Raw genomic sequence first — 22,519 nt, 5'->3', positions numbered from 1 at the left:
GCAATTGGACTTTTCTTGTTTTTCTTTGAAGACATTTCCCTTCTCATCCCAGAAGCTTCTTCAGCTCTGATGGTGGGAAACAGAAGGATTGAGTCAGAGCCGAGGAAGCTTCTGGGATGAGAAACGAAACGACTTCAAAAGAGAAATCAGAAAGTCCAGTTACCTCCTTGGGAAAAAAGCACCTTTGAGACAACCAGAATGACTGAGGATCTCCATAACCACAGGTCAGTTTCTCATTCAATTTTAACCGTTATTCTCAGCTTTGCGGAGAGGCGTTTTTTCCCGTCCTCTGTTCCCAAGCAACCGTGTTATTTATTTGGCCCCAACATGCCGCCTCCCTTTGAGCTATTTTTCGCTGGTTGATTGACGGTGGAAAAAGTGAACATGAGGTTGGCGGAGTAACAGGGTTAAAGATGCTCAGAGGAAGGTGGCGATAACTCTAGCAAAGCCATGCTTTGCAAAAAAAAAAAAAAAACCTCTGCCTTGCTTAACCACAGAAATTCTGGCCTCGTTCATGGTCGTAAGCCGAGGAGTGCCTTGTCACCTGAAGATTTTTCACTAGGGTTTCAAGAATTAGTGTTTTAAAAAAAATCTCACCCAAATGGATCTTGATTTATTAACAGCCCTACCCAGGGGTGAGATTCAGTCAGTTTGCATCGGTTTGCTGAACTGGTTTTTGCAAGGACAGGCTGGCCCCGCCCTTCCCTTATTCACAGGGGTGAGATTGAGCCAGTTCGCACCGGTTTGGGCAAATCGAATGTTAATTTTGCATCCGGTTCGCCCAATCAGTTGTTGCAAGGACCAGCTGACCCCGCCTACCCCCCCCTTCCCTTGTTCACAGGGGTGAGATTGAGCCGGTTCGCACTGGTTCAGGCAAATCGGATGTTAATTTTGCATCCAGTTCGCCAAACCAGTTGTTGCAAGGACCGGCTGGCCCCGCCCACCCCTCCCTTCGCTTGTTCACAGGGGTGAGATTGAGCCGGTTCGCACCGGTTCAGGCAAATCGGATGTTAATTTTGCATCCGGTTCGCCAAACCAGTTGTTGCAAGGACCGGCTCGCCCCGCCCACCCCTCCCTTCGCTTGTTCACAGGGGTGAGATTGAGCCGGTTCGCACTGGTTCAGGCAAATCGGATGTTAATTTTGCGTCCGGTTCGCCGAACCAGTTGTTGCAAGGACCGGCTGGCCCCGCCCACCCCTCCCTTCCCAGGAGTCTCCACGCGGCCTGTTCATCATGCCAGGTAAATGCAGGGCCAGCTGGAGGCTCTGGGAGGGCGAAGAACGGGTCTCCCAGAAGTCCGGAAACTACCCCATTTCCGGACTTCGGAGCCCAGGGAAGGCCATTTTTGCTCTCCCAGAGGCTCGAGGAAAGCCTCCGGAGCCTGGGGAGGGAAAAAAATGCCCTCCCCCCCACCATGGTGCAGGAGGTCAAGTAGGTCACGTTCATCATGGCCACGCCCACCCAGCAACCGGGCAAGAGAACCGGTTGCTAATGTTTTTCAATCCCACCCCTGGCCCTATTGCAGTTTGGTGTGTTACCCTGCTTTTTGCAACATCTTCTAAACAAAAAATGTTGATTATTGCAGGATATATTTTTTTCTGCCGATACGGCTGTTCTTCCCTAGGCAGGTGTTTCCGTCGGCGACTCTTTTTGTTTTCCCAGTGTCTGAGTTGCACAACTGTCCCTTTGATCTCGCGGGGCTTCTCGGACGACGATAATTTTTAATTTTATTACCAGTTGTCACCCTGGACAAACGACCGGTCTTGTGACCTGCGCCTGAAATGATTTCCCACCCAATCCAGGGGGCGGAATATTTTGCTGAGTTAAAATGTTAACTTGTAATAAAAACAAGGTGAAAAGATGATTCCTAAGGAAACTTTACAGCAAGGGCAACCACATTTCCAAGCCCTGGGGTCTTCCCAACTAAAAATAAACATGAAAAGTGTTGTTGTTGTTGTTTGAAAACAAAACACAACTCTGAGAAATTTGGCAGATTCTTTGTATTTTGTGAGACTGACTTGTTCACCCTTATTAGACGTTAAACTTTGCAAGAAATTCTGATGTGAATTTCCTAATCCTCACAAGGTTTGACAGGATCAAGAACCGGGCACTTTTCAAAACTGTCCCAAAGGTGCTTTTTCAAGAGGCAACAGGACTTCCTTGGTTTTTCTTTGAAGACGTTTCACTTCTCATCCAAGAAACTTCTTCAGTTCTGACTCAGTTCTGAGCTTCTTGTCTGGTGTACCTGTTAAGAAAATGATCTTGGCAGTCGGGAGAAAGAGCTAGACAGTGGTCAGATAAAAGGCAGCTGAGCCCCAAGAAGCAAAAGGGATGTGGCAAACATCTCAGAAGGGACCACCTCTAGTTTCCTAGACTGTAAAGGTAAGGGGGGAAGAGAGGTGCTTTCAGGTAGGACCTCGGGAGTCAGGAAGAAGAATTATAGACTAAACAATGGTCAGATAAAAGGCAGCTGAGCCCCAAGAAGGAAAAGGGATGTGGCAAACATCTCAGAAGGGACCCACCCTAATTTCTTAGGCTGAAAAGAAAAGGGGGGGGGGGGAGAAGTACTTTCAGACATAACCTTAGGAGTCCAGAAGAAGAAGAGTTATAGACTAAACAACAGTCAGGTAAGAGGCAACTGAGCCCCAAGAAGAAAAATGGATGTGGCAAAGATCTCAGAAGGGACCCTCTCTAGTTTCCTGGACTGTAAAGATAAGGGGGGAAAGAGAGGTGCTTTCAGATAGGACCTCGGGAGACAGGAAGAAGAATTATAGACTAATAATGGTCAGATAAGAGGCAGCTGAGCCCCAAGAAGGAAAAGGGATGTGGCAAACATCTCAGAAGGGACCCACCCTAATTTCTTAGGCTGAAAAGATAAGGGGGGGGGGAGGTACTTTCAGACATAACCTTAGGAGTCCAGAAGAAGAAGAGTTACAGACTAAACAACAGTCAGGTAAGAGGCAACTGAGCCCCAAGAAGGAAAAGGGATGTGGCAAACATCTCAGAAGGGACCCTCTCTAGTTTCCTGGACTGTAAAGATAGGGGGGGGGGGGGAAGAGAGGTGCTTTCAGATAGGACCTCGGGAGACAGGAAGAAGAATTATAGACTAATAATGGTGGAAAACAGCTCAGAAGGGACCCTCCCTAGTTTCTTGGGCTCTATAAAGATAAGCGGGGGGAGAGAAGTACTTTCATACTTGCAAGAATCTCTTAATGCAACCTTACAATAAAGTTAGACCTAAATAAAGTGCTTCTAGTTAGACATCTAATCCGGACTACCTCATGAAGGCTTCGAAACCTAAGAGCCAAGATCCTAAGAAACGGCATTGTTTTCTTGTTTTTGACAAGGCGGCTTCCAAGTAAATCCCACCCACGTGTTTCACAAGCGTTCTCCGCTCCTTTTTTCTTGCTAATTTGCTTTCTCAGGTCCAGGCGGGCGTGGAATTTACTTTGCCACCCGTTAAGAATACAATTGTCCCTTTACGGTTTGGCGGGGGGGGGGGAACAGGCCGACAATGGTTAAGAGAGTATATAAGCCATCTGCCAATAGAGCCCTTTAAACTAATAAATTACGTGGTCCACCGTAGACGCTCAGGTTAAATCTGTTCTGAAGAAGTCCACAATGGCAACATCAATAGAGAATTACATAGCAGGTGTTTAGGGATTCCCGGAGCTATCTCTCTCTCTCTCGCGCTCTCTCTCCCCAGAAATTTGCTATAATAAGATTCCTTGGGGGAATCTGATTGGCTGTGGCTGATTCAGAGTGACAGGACTGAGCAAAAGGGATAAGGTAAATTGCAATTCGAATCTCCCCCATCCCCTTTAGCATTTTTGCAAGCCCTTTCAAATTTACCATTGAGGATGATTAGGGATGCACATCCACACGATCCGACATTGTAGGTATGCAGAGAACGGGCGCATAACTTGTTTTTCATTGGAAGAAGATGGCAAAAGACAAGGCACAAATTGTTCTGCTCCTATTGTGGCCCGCCAGCGGCCAGCATAGCTAGCAGCAGATTCAGACAGTGAGGAGGCTGGGGAGGAAGATGGGCCAGTCTTGGCATCTGGGGAAGGCTCTAATGAGGGCTCTGTGTTGGAGGCAGAGAGGGGGCCAGGGCCATATGCCACATCAGCTGCCTTCAGAGTCAGACGTCAGTGAGGCAGAAGAACAGCTAGAGCCTGTTCCCAGTGTGCGTATGCGCAGAATGGCCAGACGAAGGGAAGAGCTAAATAGCAGGAGTCGACCTGGGAGTAAGGCCACAGGGGGACGATGAATGGCTCCTCCCAGAGGATATAAAAGAGGAGCAAAAGGGGAGTGGAGTTTGCAAGAGACCATTAGTTCGCTTCATTGGTTCGTGACTCTCGGAGACTCCTTGCCAAGTTCTGCAGAGATCGGCCTGGCAGCTCTCCAAGCCAGATAAGGTCTGTGATCGTAAATCCTCCCTCGAAAGACTTTGCTGGATGTGAATGAGCAGAATTCACAAGAAATTAATAAAATAGGTTTTTGTTTCTTCATGCTCTTGGGAAGCCTCGGTCAGAACAGCTCCAGGTCTCTTTGATCTGTTTCGGAGGCGACGGCATGGCAGAGAATTGACAGGCCAATGGGTGGGGGGGTGGCATAAGATGCCAGTTCTTGATTTGCGAGAATAGTCCTTAACAGAATTCCTGGCAGGATTATTAGGATTCCTTCAGTGGTAGCTGTTGGTTTGAATTGCTTCCAATAAAAGAGAATAAGAATAAGAAGAGAAGAGAAGAGTTGGAAGGGACCTTGGAGGTCTTCTAGCCCAACCCCTTGCTTAGGCAAGAAACCCTACACCCTTTCAGACAAACTGGTTATCCAATATCTTCTTTAAAACTTCCAGTGTTGAAGCATTCACAGCTTCCGGAGGCAAGTTGTTCCACTGATTTAACATTTAAAAACAGAATTTATGCTGGCTTCCTTGTTTACATTTCCACACAGTCCTAAAGCTGCCTCCAAATTCCCCCCTAGACATCCTTAAGTGTGGAATCTTAGCACTTGGGGAAGTGATTATGTCACAGAACTCTTTAAACAACAATGAAATACAGCCCAGCTAAATACTTTTGCGTATTGGGCCTTCTATGTTACGGATTGGGTTGACTAAACTGGTTGCAGTCCAGGGAATTTGCCAGAGGTCCCGCGGGCTCAGACAACATCTCCAGCAGAAAAGGAAGGAGCCCCTCTCTAAAATACAGCATGCACGTTGCTGGGCACGTTAAATAATATATAAATCAGGTTGGAGAGGACCTGCCCATCCGATTTATTAACTTTGACCTTTTTCCCCCATTATAAAGATGGCTTGGTAAATATTTAATGGGCTCTTAACAGCTCTTGACAGTGGGATCTCTGTTTCTGGAAGCCAAAGACTTGTGTGTGTGTGTGGGGGGGTGTCCTACATGATTAACAAAGATTTTTTTAATCAAGAGGGCTTGGCCACCCAACAAAAAATACCTTCTGTTTTTAAATATTAATCAGTGGAACAACTTGCCTCCTGTCATGGCCCGCCAGCTGAGCTGGAGCAGATTCGGACAGTGAGAAGGTTGGGGAGGAAGATGGGCCAGTCCTGGAGTCTGGGGAAGACTCTGATGAGGGCTCAGTGCCGGAGGCAGAGAGGGGGCCAGGGACGTCTGACGGTTATCAGCTGCCTTTGGAGTCAGACATCAGTGAGACAGAAGAACAGCTGGAGCCTGTTCCCAGTGTGCTCATGCGCAGAGTTGCTAGACGAAGGGAACAGCTAAAGAACAGGGGTCGACTTGGGAGTAAGACCATAGGTGGATGATGAATGGCCCCTCCCAGAGGAAATAAAAGAGGAGCAAAAGGGGAGTGGAGTTTGCAGGAGACAATTAGTTCACTTAATTGGTTAGTGACTCTCTGAGACTCCTTGCCAAGTTCTGCAGAGATCAGCCTGGCAGCTCTCCAAGCCAGATAAGGTCTGTGACTGTAAATCTTCCCTTGAAAGACTTTGCTGGATGTGAGTGAGCAGAATTCACAGTCAATTAATAAAAGAGTTTTTTGTCAGGACAAGGAGTTTGCTTCATGCCTGCATCAGAACAGTATCATATAACAAGACAACATATAACAAGACAGCACTTGAAGGCAGGACAAGAAGCACCGGATGGAAACTAATCAAGGAGAGAAGCATCCTAGAACTAAGGAGAAACTTCCTGACTGTGAGAACAATTAACCAGTGGAACAACTCGCCTCCAGAAGATGTGAATGCTCGAACACTGGAGGTTTTTGGATGTTGGATAACCATTTGTCTGAAGTGGTGTAGGGTTTCCTGCCTGAGCAGGGGGTTGGACTAGAAGACCTCCAAGGTCCCTTCCAGCTCTGCTGTTCTATTCTAAATAGAAATACCTAAGCTTGAAACCCTTCCAAATGAGACATTCGACTACTAGAACGACTTAGGAAAACTGCTGAAAACCTAGACAAGGATATTAAAGAGAAGAGAAATCTACCTTGCCGGTGTAGTCAAAGTTGTGTTTTACCCTGCTTCAGTAGGCTGGAATGGAGCTCAGAGCTACTGTATATAAACAGGGAGCAAGCCGCACTCGATAGCACTGATCATGTTCCCTAGTTGGGCCATGAAATGTCTGCAAACAGCCAAACTCAGAGGGCATTAAGAAGTTCAGATTAACAACACTGGGGTTTCATTTTTTTAAAAATTTCCAGTCAACATCTATATGCACCCGTGGCACGACAAAACCGCACTCGACTAAAGCGTGCCCGATTAAACCGCGTCACTGACATCATCAACAGGGCGACAACAGCGAGCGCGGAGAAAGAAGGGCGCTTTAAATAGCGCTTTGAAAGCAAGCCGATTCAACTTAAGGTAAGGGTTAGGTTTAGGGTTAGGTTTAGGGTTAGGTTAAGGGTTAGGGTTAGGTTAAGGGTTAGGGTTAGGGTTAGGTTTAGGGTTAGCTTTAGGGTTAGGTTAAGGGTTAGGGTTAGGTTAAGGGTTAGGTTTAGGTTTAGGGGTTAATTTTAGGTTTAGCGTTTACAGCGTGCTTCTGTCTCCGTGCTGTTGTCGCCCTGTGATGACGTCAGCTATGTGGTTTTGTCGAGCGCGCTTTAGTCGAACGCGGTTTTGTGGTGGAACCATATGCACCAACAAGCTTCCTTCCATCCTCTCCTATTCTGGCATTCCCTCTTAAGCCATCTTCCCCGAGCACTCGTAGGCCTGTGACGAATCACAATCCATTACTTTAATGGTCCCAGTTGTTTTCCTCCCTCTGCTCTCCAGCTCCAAAATTGTAATTGCAAATGTGTAATCCGCGCATTATCTTAATTGAGCTTCCGATTATGTGGCCCGTATAGTTAAGAAAACCGGGAGCAGTTAATTTATCATTTTTGGATTGGTCCAACCAGCCATTTCCAAGTCCCTTAAATGATGAAGGCTCTTTCAATGGGACACGTGCTGACTCTCGAGATTGCTATCGGCTTGATTTTCTCCAAATTGGAAGGAAGACTTCTACGGGGTGTCCCTGTGTGCTTAAATATTTGGCAAAAAACCCCCAAAAACCGAGGAATGAGGAGAGAAATAAAGTTAGTAACTCTCTCCAAGGCCTCTAAATTACTGACTGAGAATCGGTATTAGCCAAAAGAACATGCATTTCCACTAATTAGTTTGTCCCTTAAGTTTATGGCTACTCTTCCAAAAAGAAAAAAAAGAAAAAGCAGGCTCGGTTGAATGGTTTGAAGTGTGAGGACCAGTTTGAAAAGTCCTTTTTTCAGGGCGGTTGTAACAGTGCTATGGAGGGAAACGGGCGGTTCAGAAATAGAAAATATAAATACGGATTTAAAAAAAAAAAAACTTAGAACAGTCGCTTCTATGACTGGTTGTAAGTCCTGGTAATAATCATCTCTGCCCCTGCATCTCCAGTCTGAGCTCTGGAGCAGGTGATGAATTGCTTTTTTTTAGGTAGGCAGGCAGACAAATAGATCAATAGACACGTATAGATAGACAAGTAGACAGACAGACAGACAGACAAAGATATAATGAGATGGATGGATAAGAGATAGAAAGAAAGAAAGAAAGAAAGAAAGAAAGAAAGAAAAATAGATAGATGATAGATAGATAGATGATAGATAGATAGATGATAGAAAGATAGATGATAGATAGATAAATAGACAGACAAACACAGACAGACAAGTAGATAGAGATGGATAGACAGACAGATGGACAAGGATATGAGAGACAGACAGAAAGACAAATATATGAATTCGACAGATAGATAAGATAATAGTAGATCGGTAGGTAGGCACTCAAATAGATCAATAGATATACTGTAGATAGACAAGTAAAAAGACAGAAAGACAGATAGTTAAAGATATAATGAGATGGATGGGTAGAGAGATAAAAGATAGGTAGAGAGACAGACAGACAAAGAGATCAATAGACACACAGATAGATATAGATAGACAAGCAGAGAGAGAGATTAGATAGGTAGGTAGGTAGGTAGGTAGATAGATAAATAGATAAGATATGATAGATAGCTAAAGATATAATGAGATGGATGGGTAGAGAGATAAAATGTAGAGAGACAGACAGACAAAGAGATCAATAGACACACAGATAGATATAGATAGACAAGCAGAGAGAAAGAGATTAGATAATAGATAGATAGATAGATAGATAGATGATAGATAGATAGATAGATAGATAGATAGATAGATAGATAGATAGATAGATAGATAGATAAGATGATAGATAGCTAAAGATATAATGAGATGGATGGGTAGAGAGATAAAAGATAGGTAGAGAGAGAGAGACAGACAAAGAGATTAATAGACACACAGATAGACATAGATAGACAAGCAGAGAGAGAGATTAAATGGATGGATGGATGGATGGATGGATAGATAGATAGATAGATAGATAGATAGATAGATAGATAGATAGATAGATAGATAGGATAGATAGGATAAATAGATAAAGATACAATGAGATGGATGGGTAGAGAGGTAAAAGATAGAGAGACAGACAGACAAAGAGATCAATAGACACACAGATAGATGTAGATAGACGAGCAGAGAGAGAGAGATTAGATGATAGATAGATAAAGATATAATGATAGACAGACAGATCTGTCTGTCTTATCTTATGAATTTATATCTTATCAATCTATATCTAATCTTGATATATCATCAATCTATAATGATAGATAGATAGACAGACAGACACATACAGATCTATATCTCTACATCTAGCTATAGCTCGCTCTATCCATCCCTCCATGCATTGTGGCCTCTGCTTGCAAAGCTTTTTTTGTAGACCGAACCCAGCGAAGCTCCTGATCTCCAGAGACAAGGCCGGGTCTTTCCCAAATAAAATTGTCCATCTTCCCTTGATGAACATGTCTGCAGAGGACATTTGAACACGAGCCCTGGTGTCATCTTCTCAGTCACTTGCTGATGATCATGCTGGTTGCGGAAAGTCCTTCAGTTTCCCAGACGAAGCGTAGGAATGTTTGGCCAGAGAGACCCCAGAATAACCATCTGGCCGATGGCGTCTGTTTCTTCTGGAGGCAAAATGCTTTGGGTGGCATCAAATGGCACCTTTTTTTTTTTGGAAGGAAGTATCAAATTTCTGGGCCAAAATCCTTTCCATGCCTGGCTTGAGGAAGCAAATGAATGAAATAAAAAGAGGCCCTTTGGCTGTTATTGGTGTTTGTACATCCCTCGTTCTTTTTAATTTAACACTATTTTTTTTAACAGATATTAGTTAATAGACATTAAAAGAAATATCTATATTTCAATAGAATGTAAAAAATAAACTGACGCAGTGGCTAAGACGCTGAGCTTGTCAATCAGAAAGTTCGGCAGTTCGAATTCCTAGTGTCGCATAACGGAGGGAGCTCCCGTGACTCATCCTAGCTTCTGCCAACCTAGCAGTTCGAAAGCACGTAAAAAATGCAAGTAGAAAAATAGGAACCACCTTTGGTGGGAAGGTAACAGCGTTCCGTGCGCCTTCAGTGTTGAGTCATGCCGGCCACATGACCACGGAGACGTCTTCAGACAGCGGTGGCTCATCGGCTTTGAAACTGAAATGAGTGCCGCCCCCTAGAGTTGGGAACAACTAGCACAGATGTGCAGAGGGAACCTTTACATTTACCTTTTAAAAACAGAAAGAAAGGAACATAAATAGTCAGAAAGAGGAATGGAGAAAGAGAAATAATAAAGAAAAAGAGCATAGGAATGAAAAGAAACAAAAAGACAGAAATAAACCCCCAAAACTCACTTGCAACTTCTTTTGCAAATGGTATAAATGAAGCTTAAATGAATCTTGCAGTTTAGAATTCTACTATCGTATCCGATTTTCAAACGGTGAGTCATTTTTACCAATCTTCAAATCCACACGTCATATTTTGGTAAAGTTTTTTTTTCTCCATCTTTGCCAAAAGTCCAACAGGGTCTTCCATTGAGAGTTGCTGTACATTTTGCAAATGTATATGTGTGTGTGTGTGTATTGTGTCATATGTGAGGGAGCATACTGCTTCCCTTTTCTGTCTTTCGACTCACCCCAGGAGCCATCCAGGCAGAAAGCCATTTTTTTAATGTTGCCTTTGTTACTTTTGTGTTGCATTTGTCCTGATAAATAAATAAAGGGAGACTAGTATAGATCTATTTCAAGCTATTTAGCTCTCATCAGCTAGCCATGCCCCTACTGGGATTTGAATCTGGGCTGTTTTATATGTTAGGCAGTTATATTAGCCACTAAGCCACAGGCTCTCTTCCTTTATCATGTATGTATGTATGTATGTATGTATGTATGTATGTATGTATGTATGTATGTATGTATGTGTATATGTATATGTATATGTATATGTACATGTATATCTCCTTTATCATATATATATATTTCTAATGAGAGGAGTTGTTCATTTTGACTTGCCTGCTAGTTCCATCACCTTGACTGACTAACTGCTCTTCTGTTGTCATTATTTATTTTTATTTTTTGGTATTCTGCTTTATTATTTTTACTTTTATTATTATTATTTATTTTATTTTCAAGTTGGCAAACAAACCTAATTCTCCTCCCTCCTTCTATTTCCCCCAAAATAACTCTGTTGAGGTGAGCAGTGCTGAGAGTGAGTGACTGGCCCAAAATCACCGAGCCACCTTTTATGCTTAAAGTGGGACTAGAACTCCCAGTCTCCTGGTGATTAACCCAGTCACCCAGCTAGCTTTTATGCCTAAAGTGGGGCTAGAACTCCCAGTCTCCTGGTGTTGGCCCAAACTCATCCAACCAGTTTTTATTCCTAAAGTGGGACTAGAACTCACGGTCTCCTGGTGATTGGCCCAAAGTCACCCAGCCGGCTTTCATGCCTAAGGCAGGAGTAGAACTCACCGTTTCCTGGTGATTGGCCCAAAGTCACCCAGCTGGCGTTCAGGCCTATAGTGGGACTAGAACTCCCAGTCTCCTGGTGTTGGTCCAAAATCATCCAACCAGTTTTTATGCGTAAAGTGGGACTGGAACTCACGGTGTCCCACTTTCTAGCCGGGTGCCTTAACCATTGGACCAAACAAGCTATCCTACTCTTAGAGTACAATGTTTCCAATGGAAAGTGTTGTTGCTACTACCAAATGTAAGATGAAAGTACCCCTGATTCTTTCCTAGAATTCTGCCCATCGACCTCATGAGCATTTATTGTGCGTCTTCCTATTTCCAGCTGCAATATCACACCGGCCTGGCCTCTGGTCTTCTGAATCAGCAGTCATTGAAGAGGTCAGCGAACCAAATGGGGGTTTCCGCCAAGCGAAGGCCAAAGACTCAGCCCACCACCTTGGTGTTACCACCTCAGTAAGTATCCCAACGTGTGTGCATGTGTGAATGAAATCTGATTTACAAATGGAATCCTGGTTTTGGTGGGTCAGGTGTGCTGGTGGCTTCCGGGCCTAAGACAGGACTAGAATTCACAGCCTACTGGTGATTGGTACAAAGTCACCCAGCTGGATTTCGTGGCTAAGGCAGAACTAGAACTCCCCGTCTCCTGGTGATTGATACAAAGTCACCCAGCTGGTTTTTACGCCTAAGGCAGGACTAGAACTCACCGTCTCCTGGTGATTGGTGCAAAGTCACCCAGCTGGATTTCGTGGCTAAGGCAGGACTAGAACTCCCCGTCTCCTGGTGATTGATACAAAGTCACCCAGCTGGTTTTTATGCCTAAGGCAGGACTAGAACTCAACTTCTCCTGGTGATTGTTGCAAAGTCACCCAGCCAGCTTTCATGGCTAAGTCTGGATTAGGATTCTCAATTTGCCAGTTTCTAGCCTGTTGCCTTCCTCATTAGACCAAACCAGCTTGGTGCAATGTGGGAATTGGGTCAACCTGTTGTGGGGGGGCACACTGTGAATAGAGGGTCCTGCTGCATCTCTGTGACATATGAAGCCCCTTTCTGGAAGCCCTTGAGATGGGCCAAGGGCATCCATGGACATAGTCTCCATTTCTTTCCAGTTTTCCACCTAGCTGTCGTCATTTGCAGACGGACGGATTGCCATGGGTGCGTCCATGCATGTGTGATTTTTTTTTCCAGCCATCCTTCCCACCCCGACAAAGCCGGCTCCGTGCTTTGTTAGCGAGCTTCTCTCCGTCTCTTCCGATCTGCTCATTATTCTCCATCAGGCTGACAAGAAAAATGGAACGACGGGTGAAATTAAATAATTGCTTAAAACTCCGAGATGAGCTGCTCGTTCCCCCCGGATTTCCCTGCCGGGTGAGGAAATAGGTTTTGTCTGGTTGAGAATCCTCCAGTCGGGACGTGATAACAACAAGGAGACTTTGGCACTTTTTTGGGGGGTGGTGGTGTCTGTGGGGTGGGAGGAATGAGAGACCCGGGAGAAGAGGGAATAAGAGGAAAATTTTGTGGAATTGCTTTTCGGTTTCTAGCGCTGTCTTCGGAGGTTTTGGGAGCGCTGTAGAACGTCTGTGATTGGATCTTGAAATTTGACAGCCCACATAACCAGGTTTCATCATAGTTTGAAAGCAAGGGGGGGAGTTGGGCAAGTGGTGCCCCCATTTTATGGTTGAACCATGCGATCCAGACAAGCAGATTTTCCAAATCTTTGGTTAGCCCCCCTTCCTGTTTTTTGTTAGGAAAGGATCAAACTTCTATGCCGAGCATCTCGCCGAGGCAACTATAATGAAAACGTGATAGAAATCCTTAAAACAATAAATAAAAAACGAGAGAGAGGGAGGGAGGGAGAGAGAGGGAAGGGGTGTCATGAATCAGAGACATAAATGGATGGATGGGGGATGGATGGATGGATGAATAGGTGGGGGGGTGGATAGATAAAAAGATAGACAGATAGACCGATGAGTGGGATGGATGAATGGATAGATGGATGAAAAGAGAGAGATGTGCCATGAACGAGAGATGTGTTAAAATGGGTGGGTGGGTGGGTAGTTCGATAAATAGATTTGATGTGTGGTGCGAGAGAGAGATGATGGATGGATGGATGGATGGATGGATGGATGGATGGTATTGGTGTGATGGACAGACTAAGATAGAGGGAAAGAGAGATGGATGGATGGAATTAGTGTGATGGACAGAGAGATGGAGGGAGGGAGAGATGGATGGACGGATGGATGGATGGATTGGTAGATGGATCGATAGATATGTGTGCGAAAGGGGGTTGGATGGATGGGATTGGTGTGATGGAGAGAGAGATGGAGGAAGAGAGAGATGGATGGAGGGATGGATTGGTAGATGGATAGATAGATTAGATATGTGTGTGAGAGAGATGGATGGATGGGATTGGTGTGACGGACAGAGAGATGGAGGGAGAGATGGATGAATGGATGGAGGGATGGATAGATTGGTAGATTGATCGATAGATTAGATATGTGTGAGAGAGAGAGATGGATGGATGAATGGGATTGGTGTGACGGACAGAGAGATGGAGGGAGGGAGAGATGGGTGGATGGATGGATTGGTAGATGGATCAATAGATGGATTAGATATGTGTGTTTGTGTGAGATGGATGGATGGATGGGATGGGTTTGACAGACAGAGAGATAGAGGGAGGGAGGGATGGAATGATGGATGGATTGGTAGGTAGATTGATAGATTTGATGTGTGTGTGAGAGAGAGATATGATAGATAAATGGATGGATGGATGGTTGGTTAGGATTGGGGTGAGGGACAGACAGAGACAGACAGATAGAGGGAGAGATGGATGGATGGACTGATAGATATCTCAATTCTGGCCTTAAAATATATTTATGTATTCATGTAATCAATTTATATAGCCAGTAAAGGCTTTATTTATGAAAATTTCCCCTGGAATCAGCACTGATCCAACCTCAACCCAGTCAGTATCATTCCTTGAAATGGGCTGAGGTTTCCCCTCCTCTCCTTTCTTTGCTCTTTTCTTCTCTCTTTTTCTCCCCTGCAAAAAATAACCCTCCAAGGGCTGTGACTTTTCCCTCTCTTTTGATTGTCTCCGGAGATGAGAGTCGGAAACTACTTCTTCAGATTGTAAAAGTGTTCAGGAACCAAATTCAGTGGAGAATAGATCCATCTGTTTTATGTCGCTTTCCACCTTGAGCTGATAGCCTTCCACTTCATCAAAAAATTTTAAGTCATTCTGATCGGTTTTATATGCAGCGATCACTCTTGGATTCCAATAATTCTCTCTCTGAGTGGAGCCAAATTTTTGTCATGTAATACGCAAGGCGTGCAGCCGTTAGATTGGCATGCTTAATTAATTTCTCAACTAATGCTCGTTTTATGTCTGTAATGTGTCATTGGCCGTAATAAAGAATCCTTCTGAGCTTTTCCATGGTCATATCAACCTGAAGTAGATTAATCTATACTTGTGAGCACTCTTTTTTTCTTTCTTTCTTTCTTTCTTTCTTTCTTTCTTTCTTTCTTTCTTTCTTTCTTTCTTTCTTTCTTTCTTTCTTTTGGCAAAGTACAGCTGGGCCTGTCGGTAAAAACCTGGAGAATTTCTTCTGCATCAATAGATGGAAAGACAGATGGAAGAGAGAGAGAGAGATGAGATAATGTAGATAGAAAGATTGATAGATGGTAGATAAGTAGATAGCTAGATGAGATACTGTATAGATAGATAGATGATAGATGATAGATGATAGATAGATAGATATGAGATACTGTAGATAGAAAGATAGATAGATGATGTATAAATAGATAGATGATAGACAGATGAGAAAATGTAGATAGAAAGATTGATAGAGGGTAGGTAGGTAGGTAGATAGATACTGTATAGAACGATAGATGGTAGATGATAGATAGATAGATAGATAGATATGAGATACTGTAGATAGAAAGATAGATGATATATAAATAGATACATGATAGATAGACAGACAGATGAGATAATGTAGATAGAAAGATTGATAGATGTAGGTAGGTAGGTAGGTAGGTAGATGAGTAGGTAGATAGATGAGATACTGTATAGAAAATAGATAGTAGATGATAGATAGATAGATAGATGATAGATAGATAGATAGATAGATAGATGATAGATAGATAGATAAATGGTAGATGATAGATAGATAGATAGATGATAGATAGATAGATAGATAGATAGATAGATAGATAGATAGATAGATAGATAGATATGAGATACTGTAGATAGAAAGAAAGATAGATGATATATAAATAGATACATGATAGATAGACAGACAGATGAGATAATGTAGATAGAAAGATTGATAGATGGTAGGTAGGTAGGTAGGTAGATAGATGAGATACTGTATAGAACGATAGATAGATGGTAGATGATAGATAGATAGATAGATAGATAGATAGATAGATAGATAGATAGATATGAGATACTGTAGATAGAAAGAAAGATAGATGATATATAAATAGATACATGATAGATAGACAGACAGATGAGATAATGTAGATAGAAAGATTGATAGATGTAGGTAGGTAGGTAGGTAGATAGATGAGATACTGTATAGAAAAATAGATGATAGATGATAGATAGATGGATGGATGGATGGATGGATGGATGGATGGATGGATGGATGGATAGATATGAGATACTGTAGATAGAAAGATAAATAGATGATAGATAAATATATAGATGAGATAGATAGATAGATAAATGAGATACTGTAGATAGAAAGATAGATGATAGATAGATGATAGATGAGATTCTGTAGATAGATAAAAACATAGATTGATAGATGATACATAGATAGATAGATGAGATACTGTATAGAAAGATAGATAGATGATATATAAATAGATAGATGATAGATAGACAGATGAGATACGGTAGATAGAAAAAGAAAGAAAGAAAGATATAGCTAGATAGATGAGATACTGTAGATAGATAGAAAGATAGATTGAGATGATAGATGATAGATAGATAGATAGATAGATAGATAGATAGATAGATAGATAGATAGATAGATAGATAGATAGATGATAGATAGAAGGGTGGGTGGCTGGCTGGAAGGATAGAACAGAGGGATAAATAGACAGACAGCCAGAATACAGATAGATTTTACAAATAGATAGAAGGGATTAATGGATGGATGGATGGATAGAAATTTATAGATAGAATTGGTCCTGTGTTGCCTTCCTCTATCTGTAGAACTTTGTAGGAATTTTGTACAATCCTAACTGTGAGCGCAAACAACCGTCGCAAAAAAAAAGTTGCAAATAATATGTGACAAAGTAAAGATTTCTATTCCAGAGAGACCAAAGAAAGCTAAACTTCGAGTTATAACTTCGACTCTTCTAAATGTCTTTACTACAATACTGATTTTTGGCTTTTCTCTCTTTCTTTCCCTCTCTTTCTCTCGCACTCACAGACCCTTACTGGCAAATGCCGCATTAAGTAACAATATTCATTAAGCACCGCCGAGATAATATGCAATAAAAGAATAATCCACAGGCCTCGGTCTCCCCTTCTCCCTGGAAGAGTTAATATAATTAAAGATTAAAATACTGTGTGCTTTTTTCGAGATGGAGATCCCTTTTTTATACAAAAGGGGAATTGCATTAATAAGGAAGAGATCATTTTCCAATAATGTGGGGTATGAAAGGAGATGCTTTTGATATCCTGCTCGTGCGGCTTATCGTGCCGTTCCTCGCATGATTGTATTTTCGGGACATTAAATTAGCGAGTGCAAAAAATAACAGAATTGATTTTTGAAGAATGATACGAGTTGGCTCAGTCTATATCAGGGATGTCAAACTCAAGGCCCGCGGGCCGCATCCAGCCCGCAGTGTCAACTCATAAAGCATTCTTGGCCTGCTCTCAAGTTGCCATAGGCAGGAGGGGGTGGGGGGGAGAACTGATGGAGCAGCTCGGCAGCTACAACCAGAAACACATTCCACACGTACCTTTCTCAAGGCTGTATCTCAGATTACCAGAGCCAGCTGGAGAGGTGTGTTTTCTATTGGAGAATGTGAGGGGGGAAACAGGGTCATAGTTGGGCTGTAAATTATGTGGGCCAGAGCTGAAGAGAGCCGAGGTGGCGCAGTGGTTAAATGCAGCACTGCAGACTACTTCAGCTGACTGCAGTTCTGCAGTTCGGCTGTTCAAATCTCACCGGCTCAGGGTTGACTCAGCCTTCCATCCTTCCGAGGTGGGTGAAATGAGGACCCGGATTGTTGTTGGGGGCGATATGCTGACTCTGTAAACCGCTTAGAGAGGGCTGAAAGCCCTATGAAGCGGTATATAAGTCTAACTGCTATTGCTATTGCTATTGAATTCACTCGGGTACGTGCTAACATGTTGCTCCTAATAAATAACTGGATTTCTTTTGAAACTTGGCTTGAGGCTCATGAGCTAATTAGGGCATCCCTCAGAACCGTGACACGCAGGGTGCTTAAATCTGGCCCATCCTGGAAACAGCAAAGGACCATCCCGTGGTGCCTCGGCTGGCGGAAACGGAGCTTGGGAGGGCCACATGTGGAGCCTCGATGAGTGACCATTCAAAATTAAGACAGTACTTTTTCACACTTTAACAGCCGTTGCAGCATCCCTATGGTCACATGATCAAAATTCAGATCCTCGGCCACAGATTCATATTAAGTGAATTGCTGCCATTGTTAAGTTGGTTGTTAAGCGAACTTGGCTTTCCCTGTCAACTTGGCTTGTCCGGAGGTTGCAAAAGAGGATCACGTGATTCCCCTGGGGATACTGTGACGGTCATAAATAGGAGTCCATTGCTGAAAGATTGAATTTGAATCCCATGACCATGATCTTAAGTCCTAAGTCCCTTTTTCCAGTTGTAACTTCAAACAGTCACTAAACAAACTGTCGTTACGTGTTTTGACCCTACTCTCTAAACACAACAAGCCCACTGAAGTTAACTCAAAAGATTCCCTTTATTAGGAATGCCGGCACCCCCAACAAAAAGTTTCCCTCGGAGGCTAACAACTCCATCTTGCTGGAAGATGAATAGTTGTCTGCCACATCCATTCATCTCCGCCCCCTGCCTTTTATCCCCAGAGTTAGAGTGGGCCTTCGCTAGCAGCAGCAGCTCTTCCGTCCTAAGGACCAGCCCATAGATTTCCACTGTGCTCCTCTCCTCTGTCATATCTATTCATCTCTGCCCCCTGCCTTTTATCCCCAGAGCTAGGGTGGGGCTTCGCTAGAAGCGGTGGTTTTTCCGCCCCAAGGACCGGCCCATAGATTTCCACTGTGCTCCTCTCCTCTTCCACATCCGTTCATCTCCGCCACCTGCCTTTTATCCCCAGAGTTAGAGTGGGCCTTCGCTAGCAGCAGTGGCTCTTCCGTCCCAAGAACCGGCCCATAGATTTCCACTGCTCTCCTCTCCTCTGCCGTCTGCACCTCTGCACGTCAGGCAGTGGATCCAGCTACACCTCCTGATCCTCATCAGGCACCTCCAGACCTGGGGGCTGTTCACTCTCCTTCTGAGGGCTGATGGACCTCTCTCTCTCTCTGTCTGCCAGCTCCATTCTCTCTTCCCCCTCGCAGCTCTCAGGTTGCCTTGATGGTGGCCCTGAATCCCATACCTCCTCCTCTGATTCAGCTGCTGGAGGGGCCTACAAGCCAGAACAGGGTGCCATCCGAGACTGAATCACAAGAGCGGGCTCCTCCAAAGAAAATGGCACTTTTCTGCTAGCCAGGGAGCATTCAAAATTCATGGGGCATCAGAAGCATGGAAGGAATCCCTCCTTCCGCCCTTCGTTTTAAAATCCCTTTTTGGGAAGGTGATCTGCTCACTGTCAGCTCTTCCTGATAAGTGCAGGTTGATGTATGACTCCTTGACATTTCGCCCCGTAGGTGGAATTTCAGAAAGAGAAAGTCAGCGTGCAAACATCATCTTGATACAGCAAACTTAGATGGAGCCTTTAAGTCTGGGTCCAGTTTGACCCTTTAAATCACCATTCAGCTAAACATAACTAGGGTAGACTGGCGAAGGTAAGGGAATAAGAAATGATACTAAATTATATTTGGGTTGGCGGAAATACCATCCCAAGGAAGCATAAACTGAGTATTGAAATATACATCAACAATAATAGAAAAAGAAAGGGAGAGAGGAGGAGAGAAAGAAAGGAAGACGGGGGAAAGAAGAAAGAGGTAAGGAGAGGAGGATGGAAGGGAGAGAAAGAAGGAGAGAGAGTAGGAAGTGGAAGAGCAGGAGTAGGAGGAAGGGAAGAAGGAAGGGGAAGGAGAGGAGGGAAAGAAGAGGTAAGGAGAGGGGGGTGGAAGGGAGAGAAAGAAGTAGAGAGAGTAGGAAGGGGAAGAGCAGGAGTAGGAGGAAGGGAAGAAGGAAGGGGAAGGAGAGGAGGAAAGAAGAAAGCAGAGGAGGGAGGGAGAAAAGAAAGGGAAAATAAGGAGGTGTTACAAAAGGAGGAAGGGATGGTAAATAAAGCAACCCAAACTCTACATTATAACTTATTAAATGAAATAATAAATGTATAAGAATGATAAATGTAAAGAAGAATAACCATTGTGTTCTTCTTAAAAGGGTATGTAAGAGAATAAAAAAATAAAAAATTCTTTGGAAAAAAAACCCCACGATTCAGTTCATCCTCAGCTAAGTATGGTTACATCCAGGGCTTAGTACAGGTAGAGTTCTGAATTTACGACCGTTGCTTTAGTATTTATGACGGTTGCAGTGTCCTGGGGTCACACGATCCCCTTTTGCGACCTCCTGACCAGCAGAGTCCATGGGGAAGCAAGATTCACTTAACAACCGTGTGACTAACTTAACAACTGATAGGGAAAGAGCCGGTGAGGAAAGAGGACGAAACAGAGAAAGGATCTACCCTAACTTAAATCAGGCTGCAAAAAGAGACAGCGAGCGATCTGTACTTTCAAGATTTTGTTATATCTTCGTGACTTCGCTGTTCCCCTGAAGTTTCTTGTCTTCTCCCTTCAAATGTCAAGAAAACTACATCGCCAGTTGGAAGCGATGGGGCAGAAGTTGAAGATAGCTGCGATTAAATCTTGATTACCGTATTTTTTGGAGTATAAGACACACTCCCCCTCCCCAAAAAAAGAGGGTGAGAATTTGGGTGCATCTTATACACTGAATGTAGCCAAAAATGAATGCGAGGCACGGAGGAGGCGATGGTCTCTGGCAATCTCTGCAGCCTGGGACAGCTGACTGGAGATATTCCGGGAGGCTGATCCACCCGCCAATCAGCTGCTCCTGCTGAATCCGGCTGCAATAATGTTCTGAAGCTGACCAGGCTGTTCGCTATTTGCTGCAAGGACATGTCAGAGTCTGCAGCGGCAATCACATCTAGAAAGCACACACAATTAATCCTGATTCAGCAGGATTCAATAGCATCTCTTTATATATAACATAACACATGAAATAAATATGCAATACCAAAATCAGGTTTTCCAAGGTGGTAATTCAGCAGAGGAGAGAAGTTTCACTTTCAGTTTTAGTTTCAGAGATCAGCACAGCCTGCAGCTTTAGTACAGAACAAGCCACGCCCAGGCTCCTTGCTTCACCTTCCTTGTTTCTCACACAGCAAATACTGTTCGTTTCCAAACAGCCCTCAACTCTCTCACACACTGACAGGACGCCAGCCAGATGAATCCCACAGATGCTGGTAGGCAGAGACAGAATCTTTTTTTTTCTTATTTTCCTCCCCAAAAACTAAGGTGCGTCTTATACTCCGAAAAATATGGTCAGTCCTAGCGATCTCTGCGAGAATCGCAAGCTTATGCACTTTGCTCTTTTTTTGTAAAAAGAAAAGAAAGGGATTTTGGACACTTAGCAATAATCATTGATGTCCAAAAGGAGCACAGATTGCTTTTTCAATAAACACCACCTCATCCCCAGCCGCCTTTGAAGTCATTGCTACATAATTTTCTGCAGAGGATGCATTAAGTAACCCAACAGCTTGGGTATCAGCCAGTCAATGTTTTCACGCTGAAGTCTAACGGCAATCTTAAATAGGGGGAGTTAGTACAATGGCTAGGTGGACCAACTCTCTGGATTTCGGGCACGTTAATACAATACAATACAATACAATACGTTCTGCCAAACTTCCTCCCCAGATTTGCAACGTACTCCGAATTCAACACCTTTGGAGAGATTTGAGTGGTTACGAGATGCCACTGATCACCCGTCAAGGGTTCAAGTTGCATTGCTGGTACAACTAGTGGCAGCAGCTACTGATAATAGGTACCCTGTTTTCCCAAAAATAAGACCTCCCCGGATACTAAGCCCAATGGGGCTTTTGAGCACATGCACTAAAATAAGCCCTCCCCGAAAATATTGCAACACAGCAGCAGCCCTGAGGTGACCACGCTCGCCTCCTCCTGCACCTCAAAAATAATAAGACCTCCCCGAAAATAAGGTCAAGTGCTTATTTTGGGGGTCAAAAGAAAATAAGACCCTGTCTTATTTTCGGGGAAACACGGTATATGCCGGGCATGAAAGACCAAGGCGACACATTAAATTCCAGTCGAATTGATTTCTTTCTCCTGCTTATGTGATGTTCGTCCATCGTGTTTGACGAGACCTTGACATCTAACAGGTGTGTGGGCTGTAGTCACTTGTGGCTGCGTAGGGATTCCAAGTTGATTCTTCTTTTGACTCTGCCCTCAGGCTCTGCCAGTCCTCTACTATGGGTCGTGAGCTTGTGAGAATGGGTTAGAGAATCCTACTAGAATAACTAGGCGGTTCCAAGTAATTGCGAGCGGGATCTTGGAGTCTTAGTGCAGCAATCACCAAGCAACTGTCCGTGAGAAAATTTTGGTGGTCCGCAGAAAAATTATTTGCATTTTTTAAAATATTGCACTAAATGCTATTTATCTTTTTAAAAAATTCTTATTAGTGGTCCGCAGGATTTAAAATTATGGATTTAGTGGTCCCTGAGGTCCTGTCTTAGTGGACAACCAGTTAAACCAGTTAAATTTGAACCAGTAGTGTGCGGCGGCAGCCAAAAAAAGCCTATCCTGCATTAACAGAGGGATTCAATCTAGATCGAGTGAGGTACTAATACCACTCTATAAAGCCTTAGTAAGACCACACCTAGAGTATTGCATCCTGTTGAGACCCTAGAAAGAGCGCAGAGA

General features: G+C 43.7%; 1 protein-coding gene across 2 annotated transcripts in view; it reads left to right on the top strand.

Moving 5' to 3' along the window:
• The window catches only part of LOC148048567 (mediator of RNA polymerase II transcription subunit 27), a 105,049-nt gene that overhangs the window by 27,477 nt on the left and 55,053 nt on the right, over window positions 1–22,519 (top strand). For both annotated transcript variants that reach the window (XM_087704665.1, XM_087704664.1), the window contains exon 3: window positions 11,690–11,820. In XM_087704665.1, the coding sequence (XP_087560791.1) occupies window positions 11,690–11,820 (131 nt within the window). The remainder of the gene's footprint in view (window positions 1–11,689; window positions 11,821–22,519) is intronic.

This window comes from Thamnophis sirtalis, unplaced genomic scaffold (assembly GCF_051295495.1).
Source record: "Thamnophis sirtalis isolate CommonGarterSnake01/CBP01778 unplaced genomic scaffold, rThaSir2_p1.2 scaffold_2, whole genome shotgun sequence".
NCBI classification, from domain to species: domain Eukaryota; kingdom Metazoa; phylum Chordata; class Lepidosauria; order Squamata; family Natricidae; genus Thamnophis; species Thamnophis sirtalis.
The sequence above is the reverse complement of the archived record's forward strand: the minus strand, read 5'-3'. Positions and strand labels throughout refer to the sequence as shown.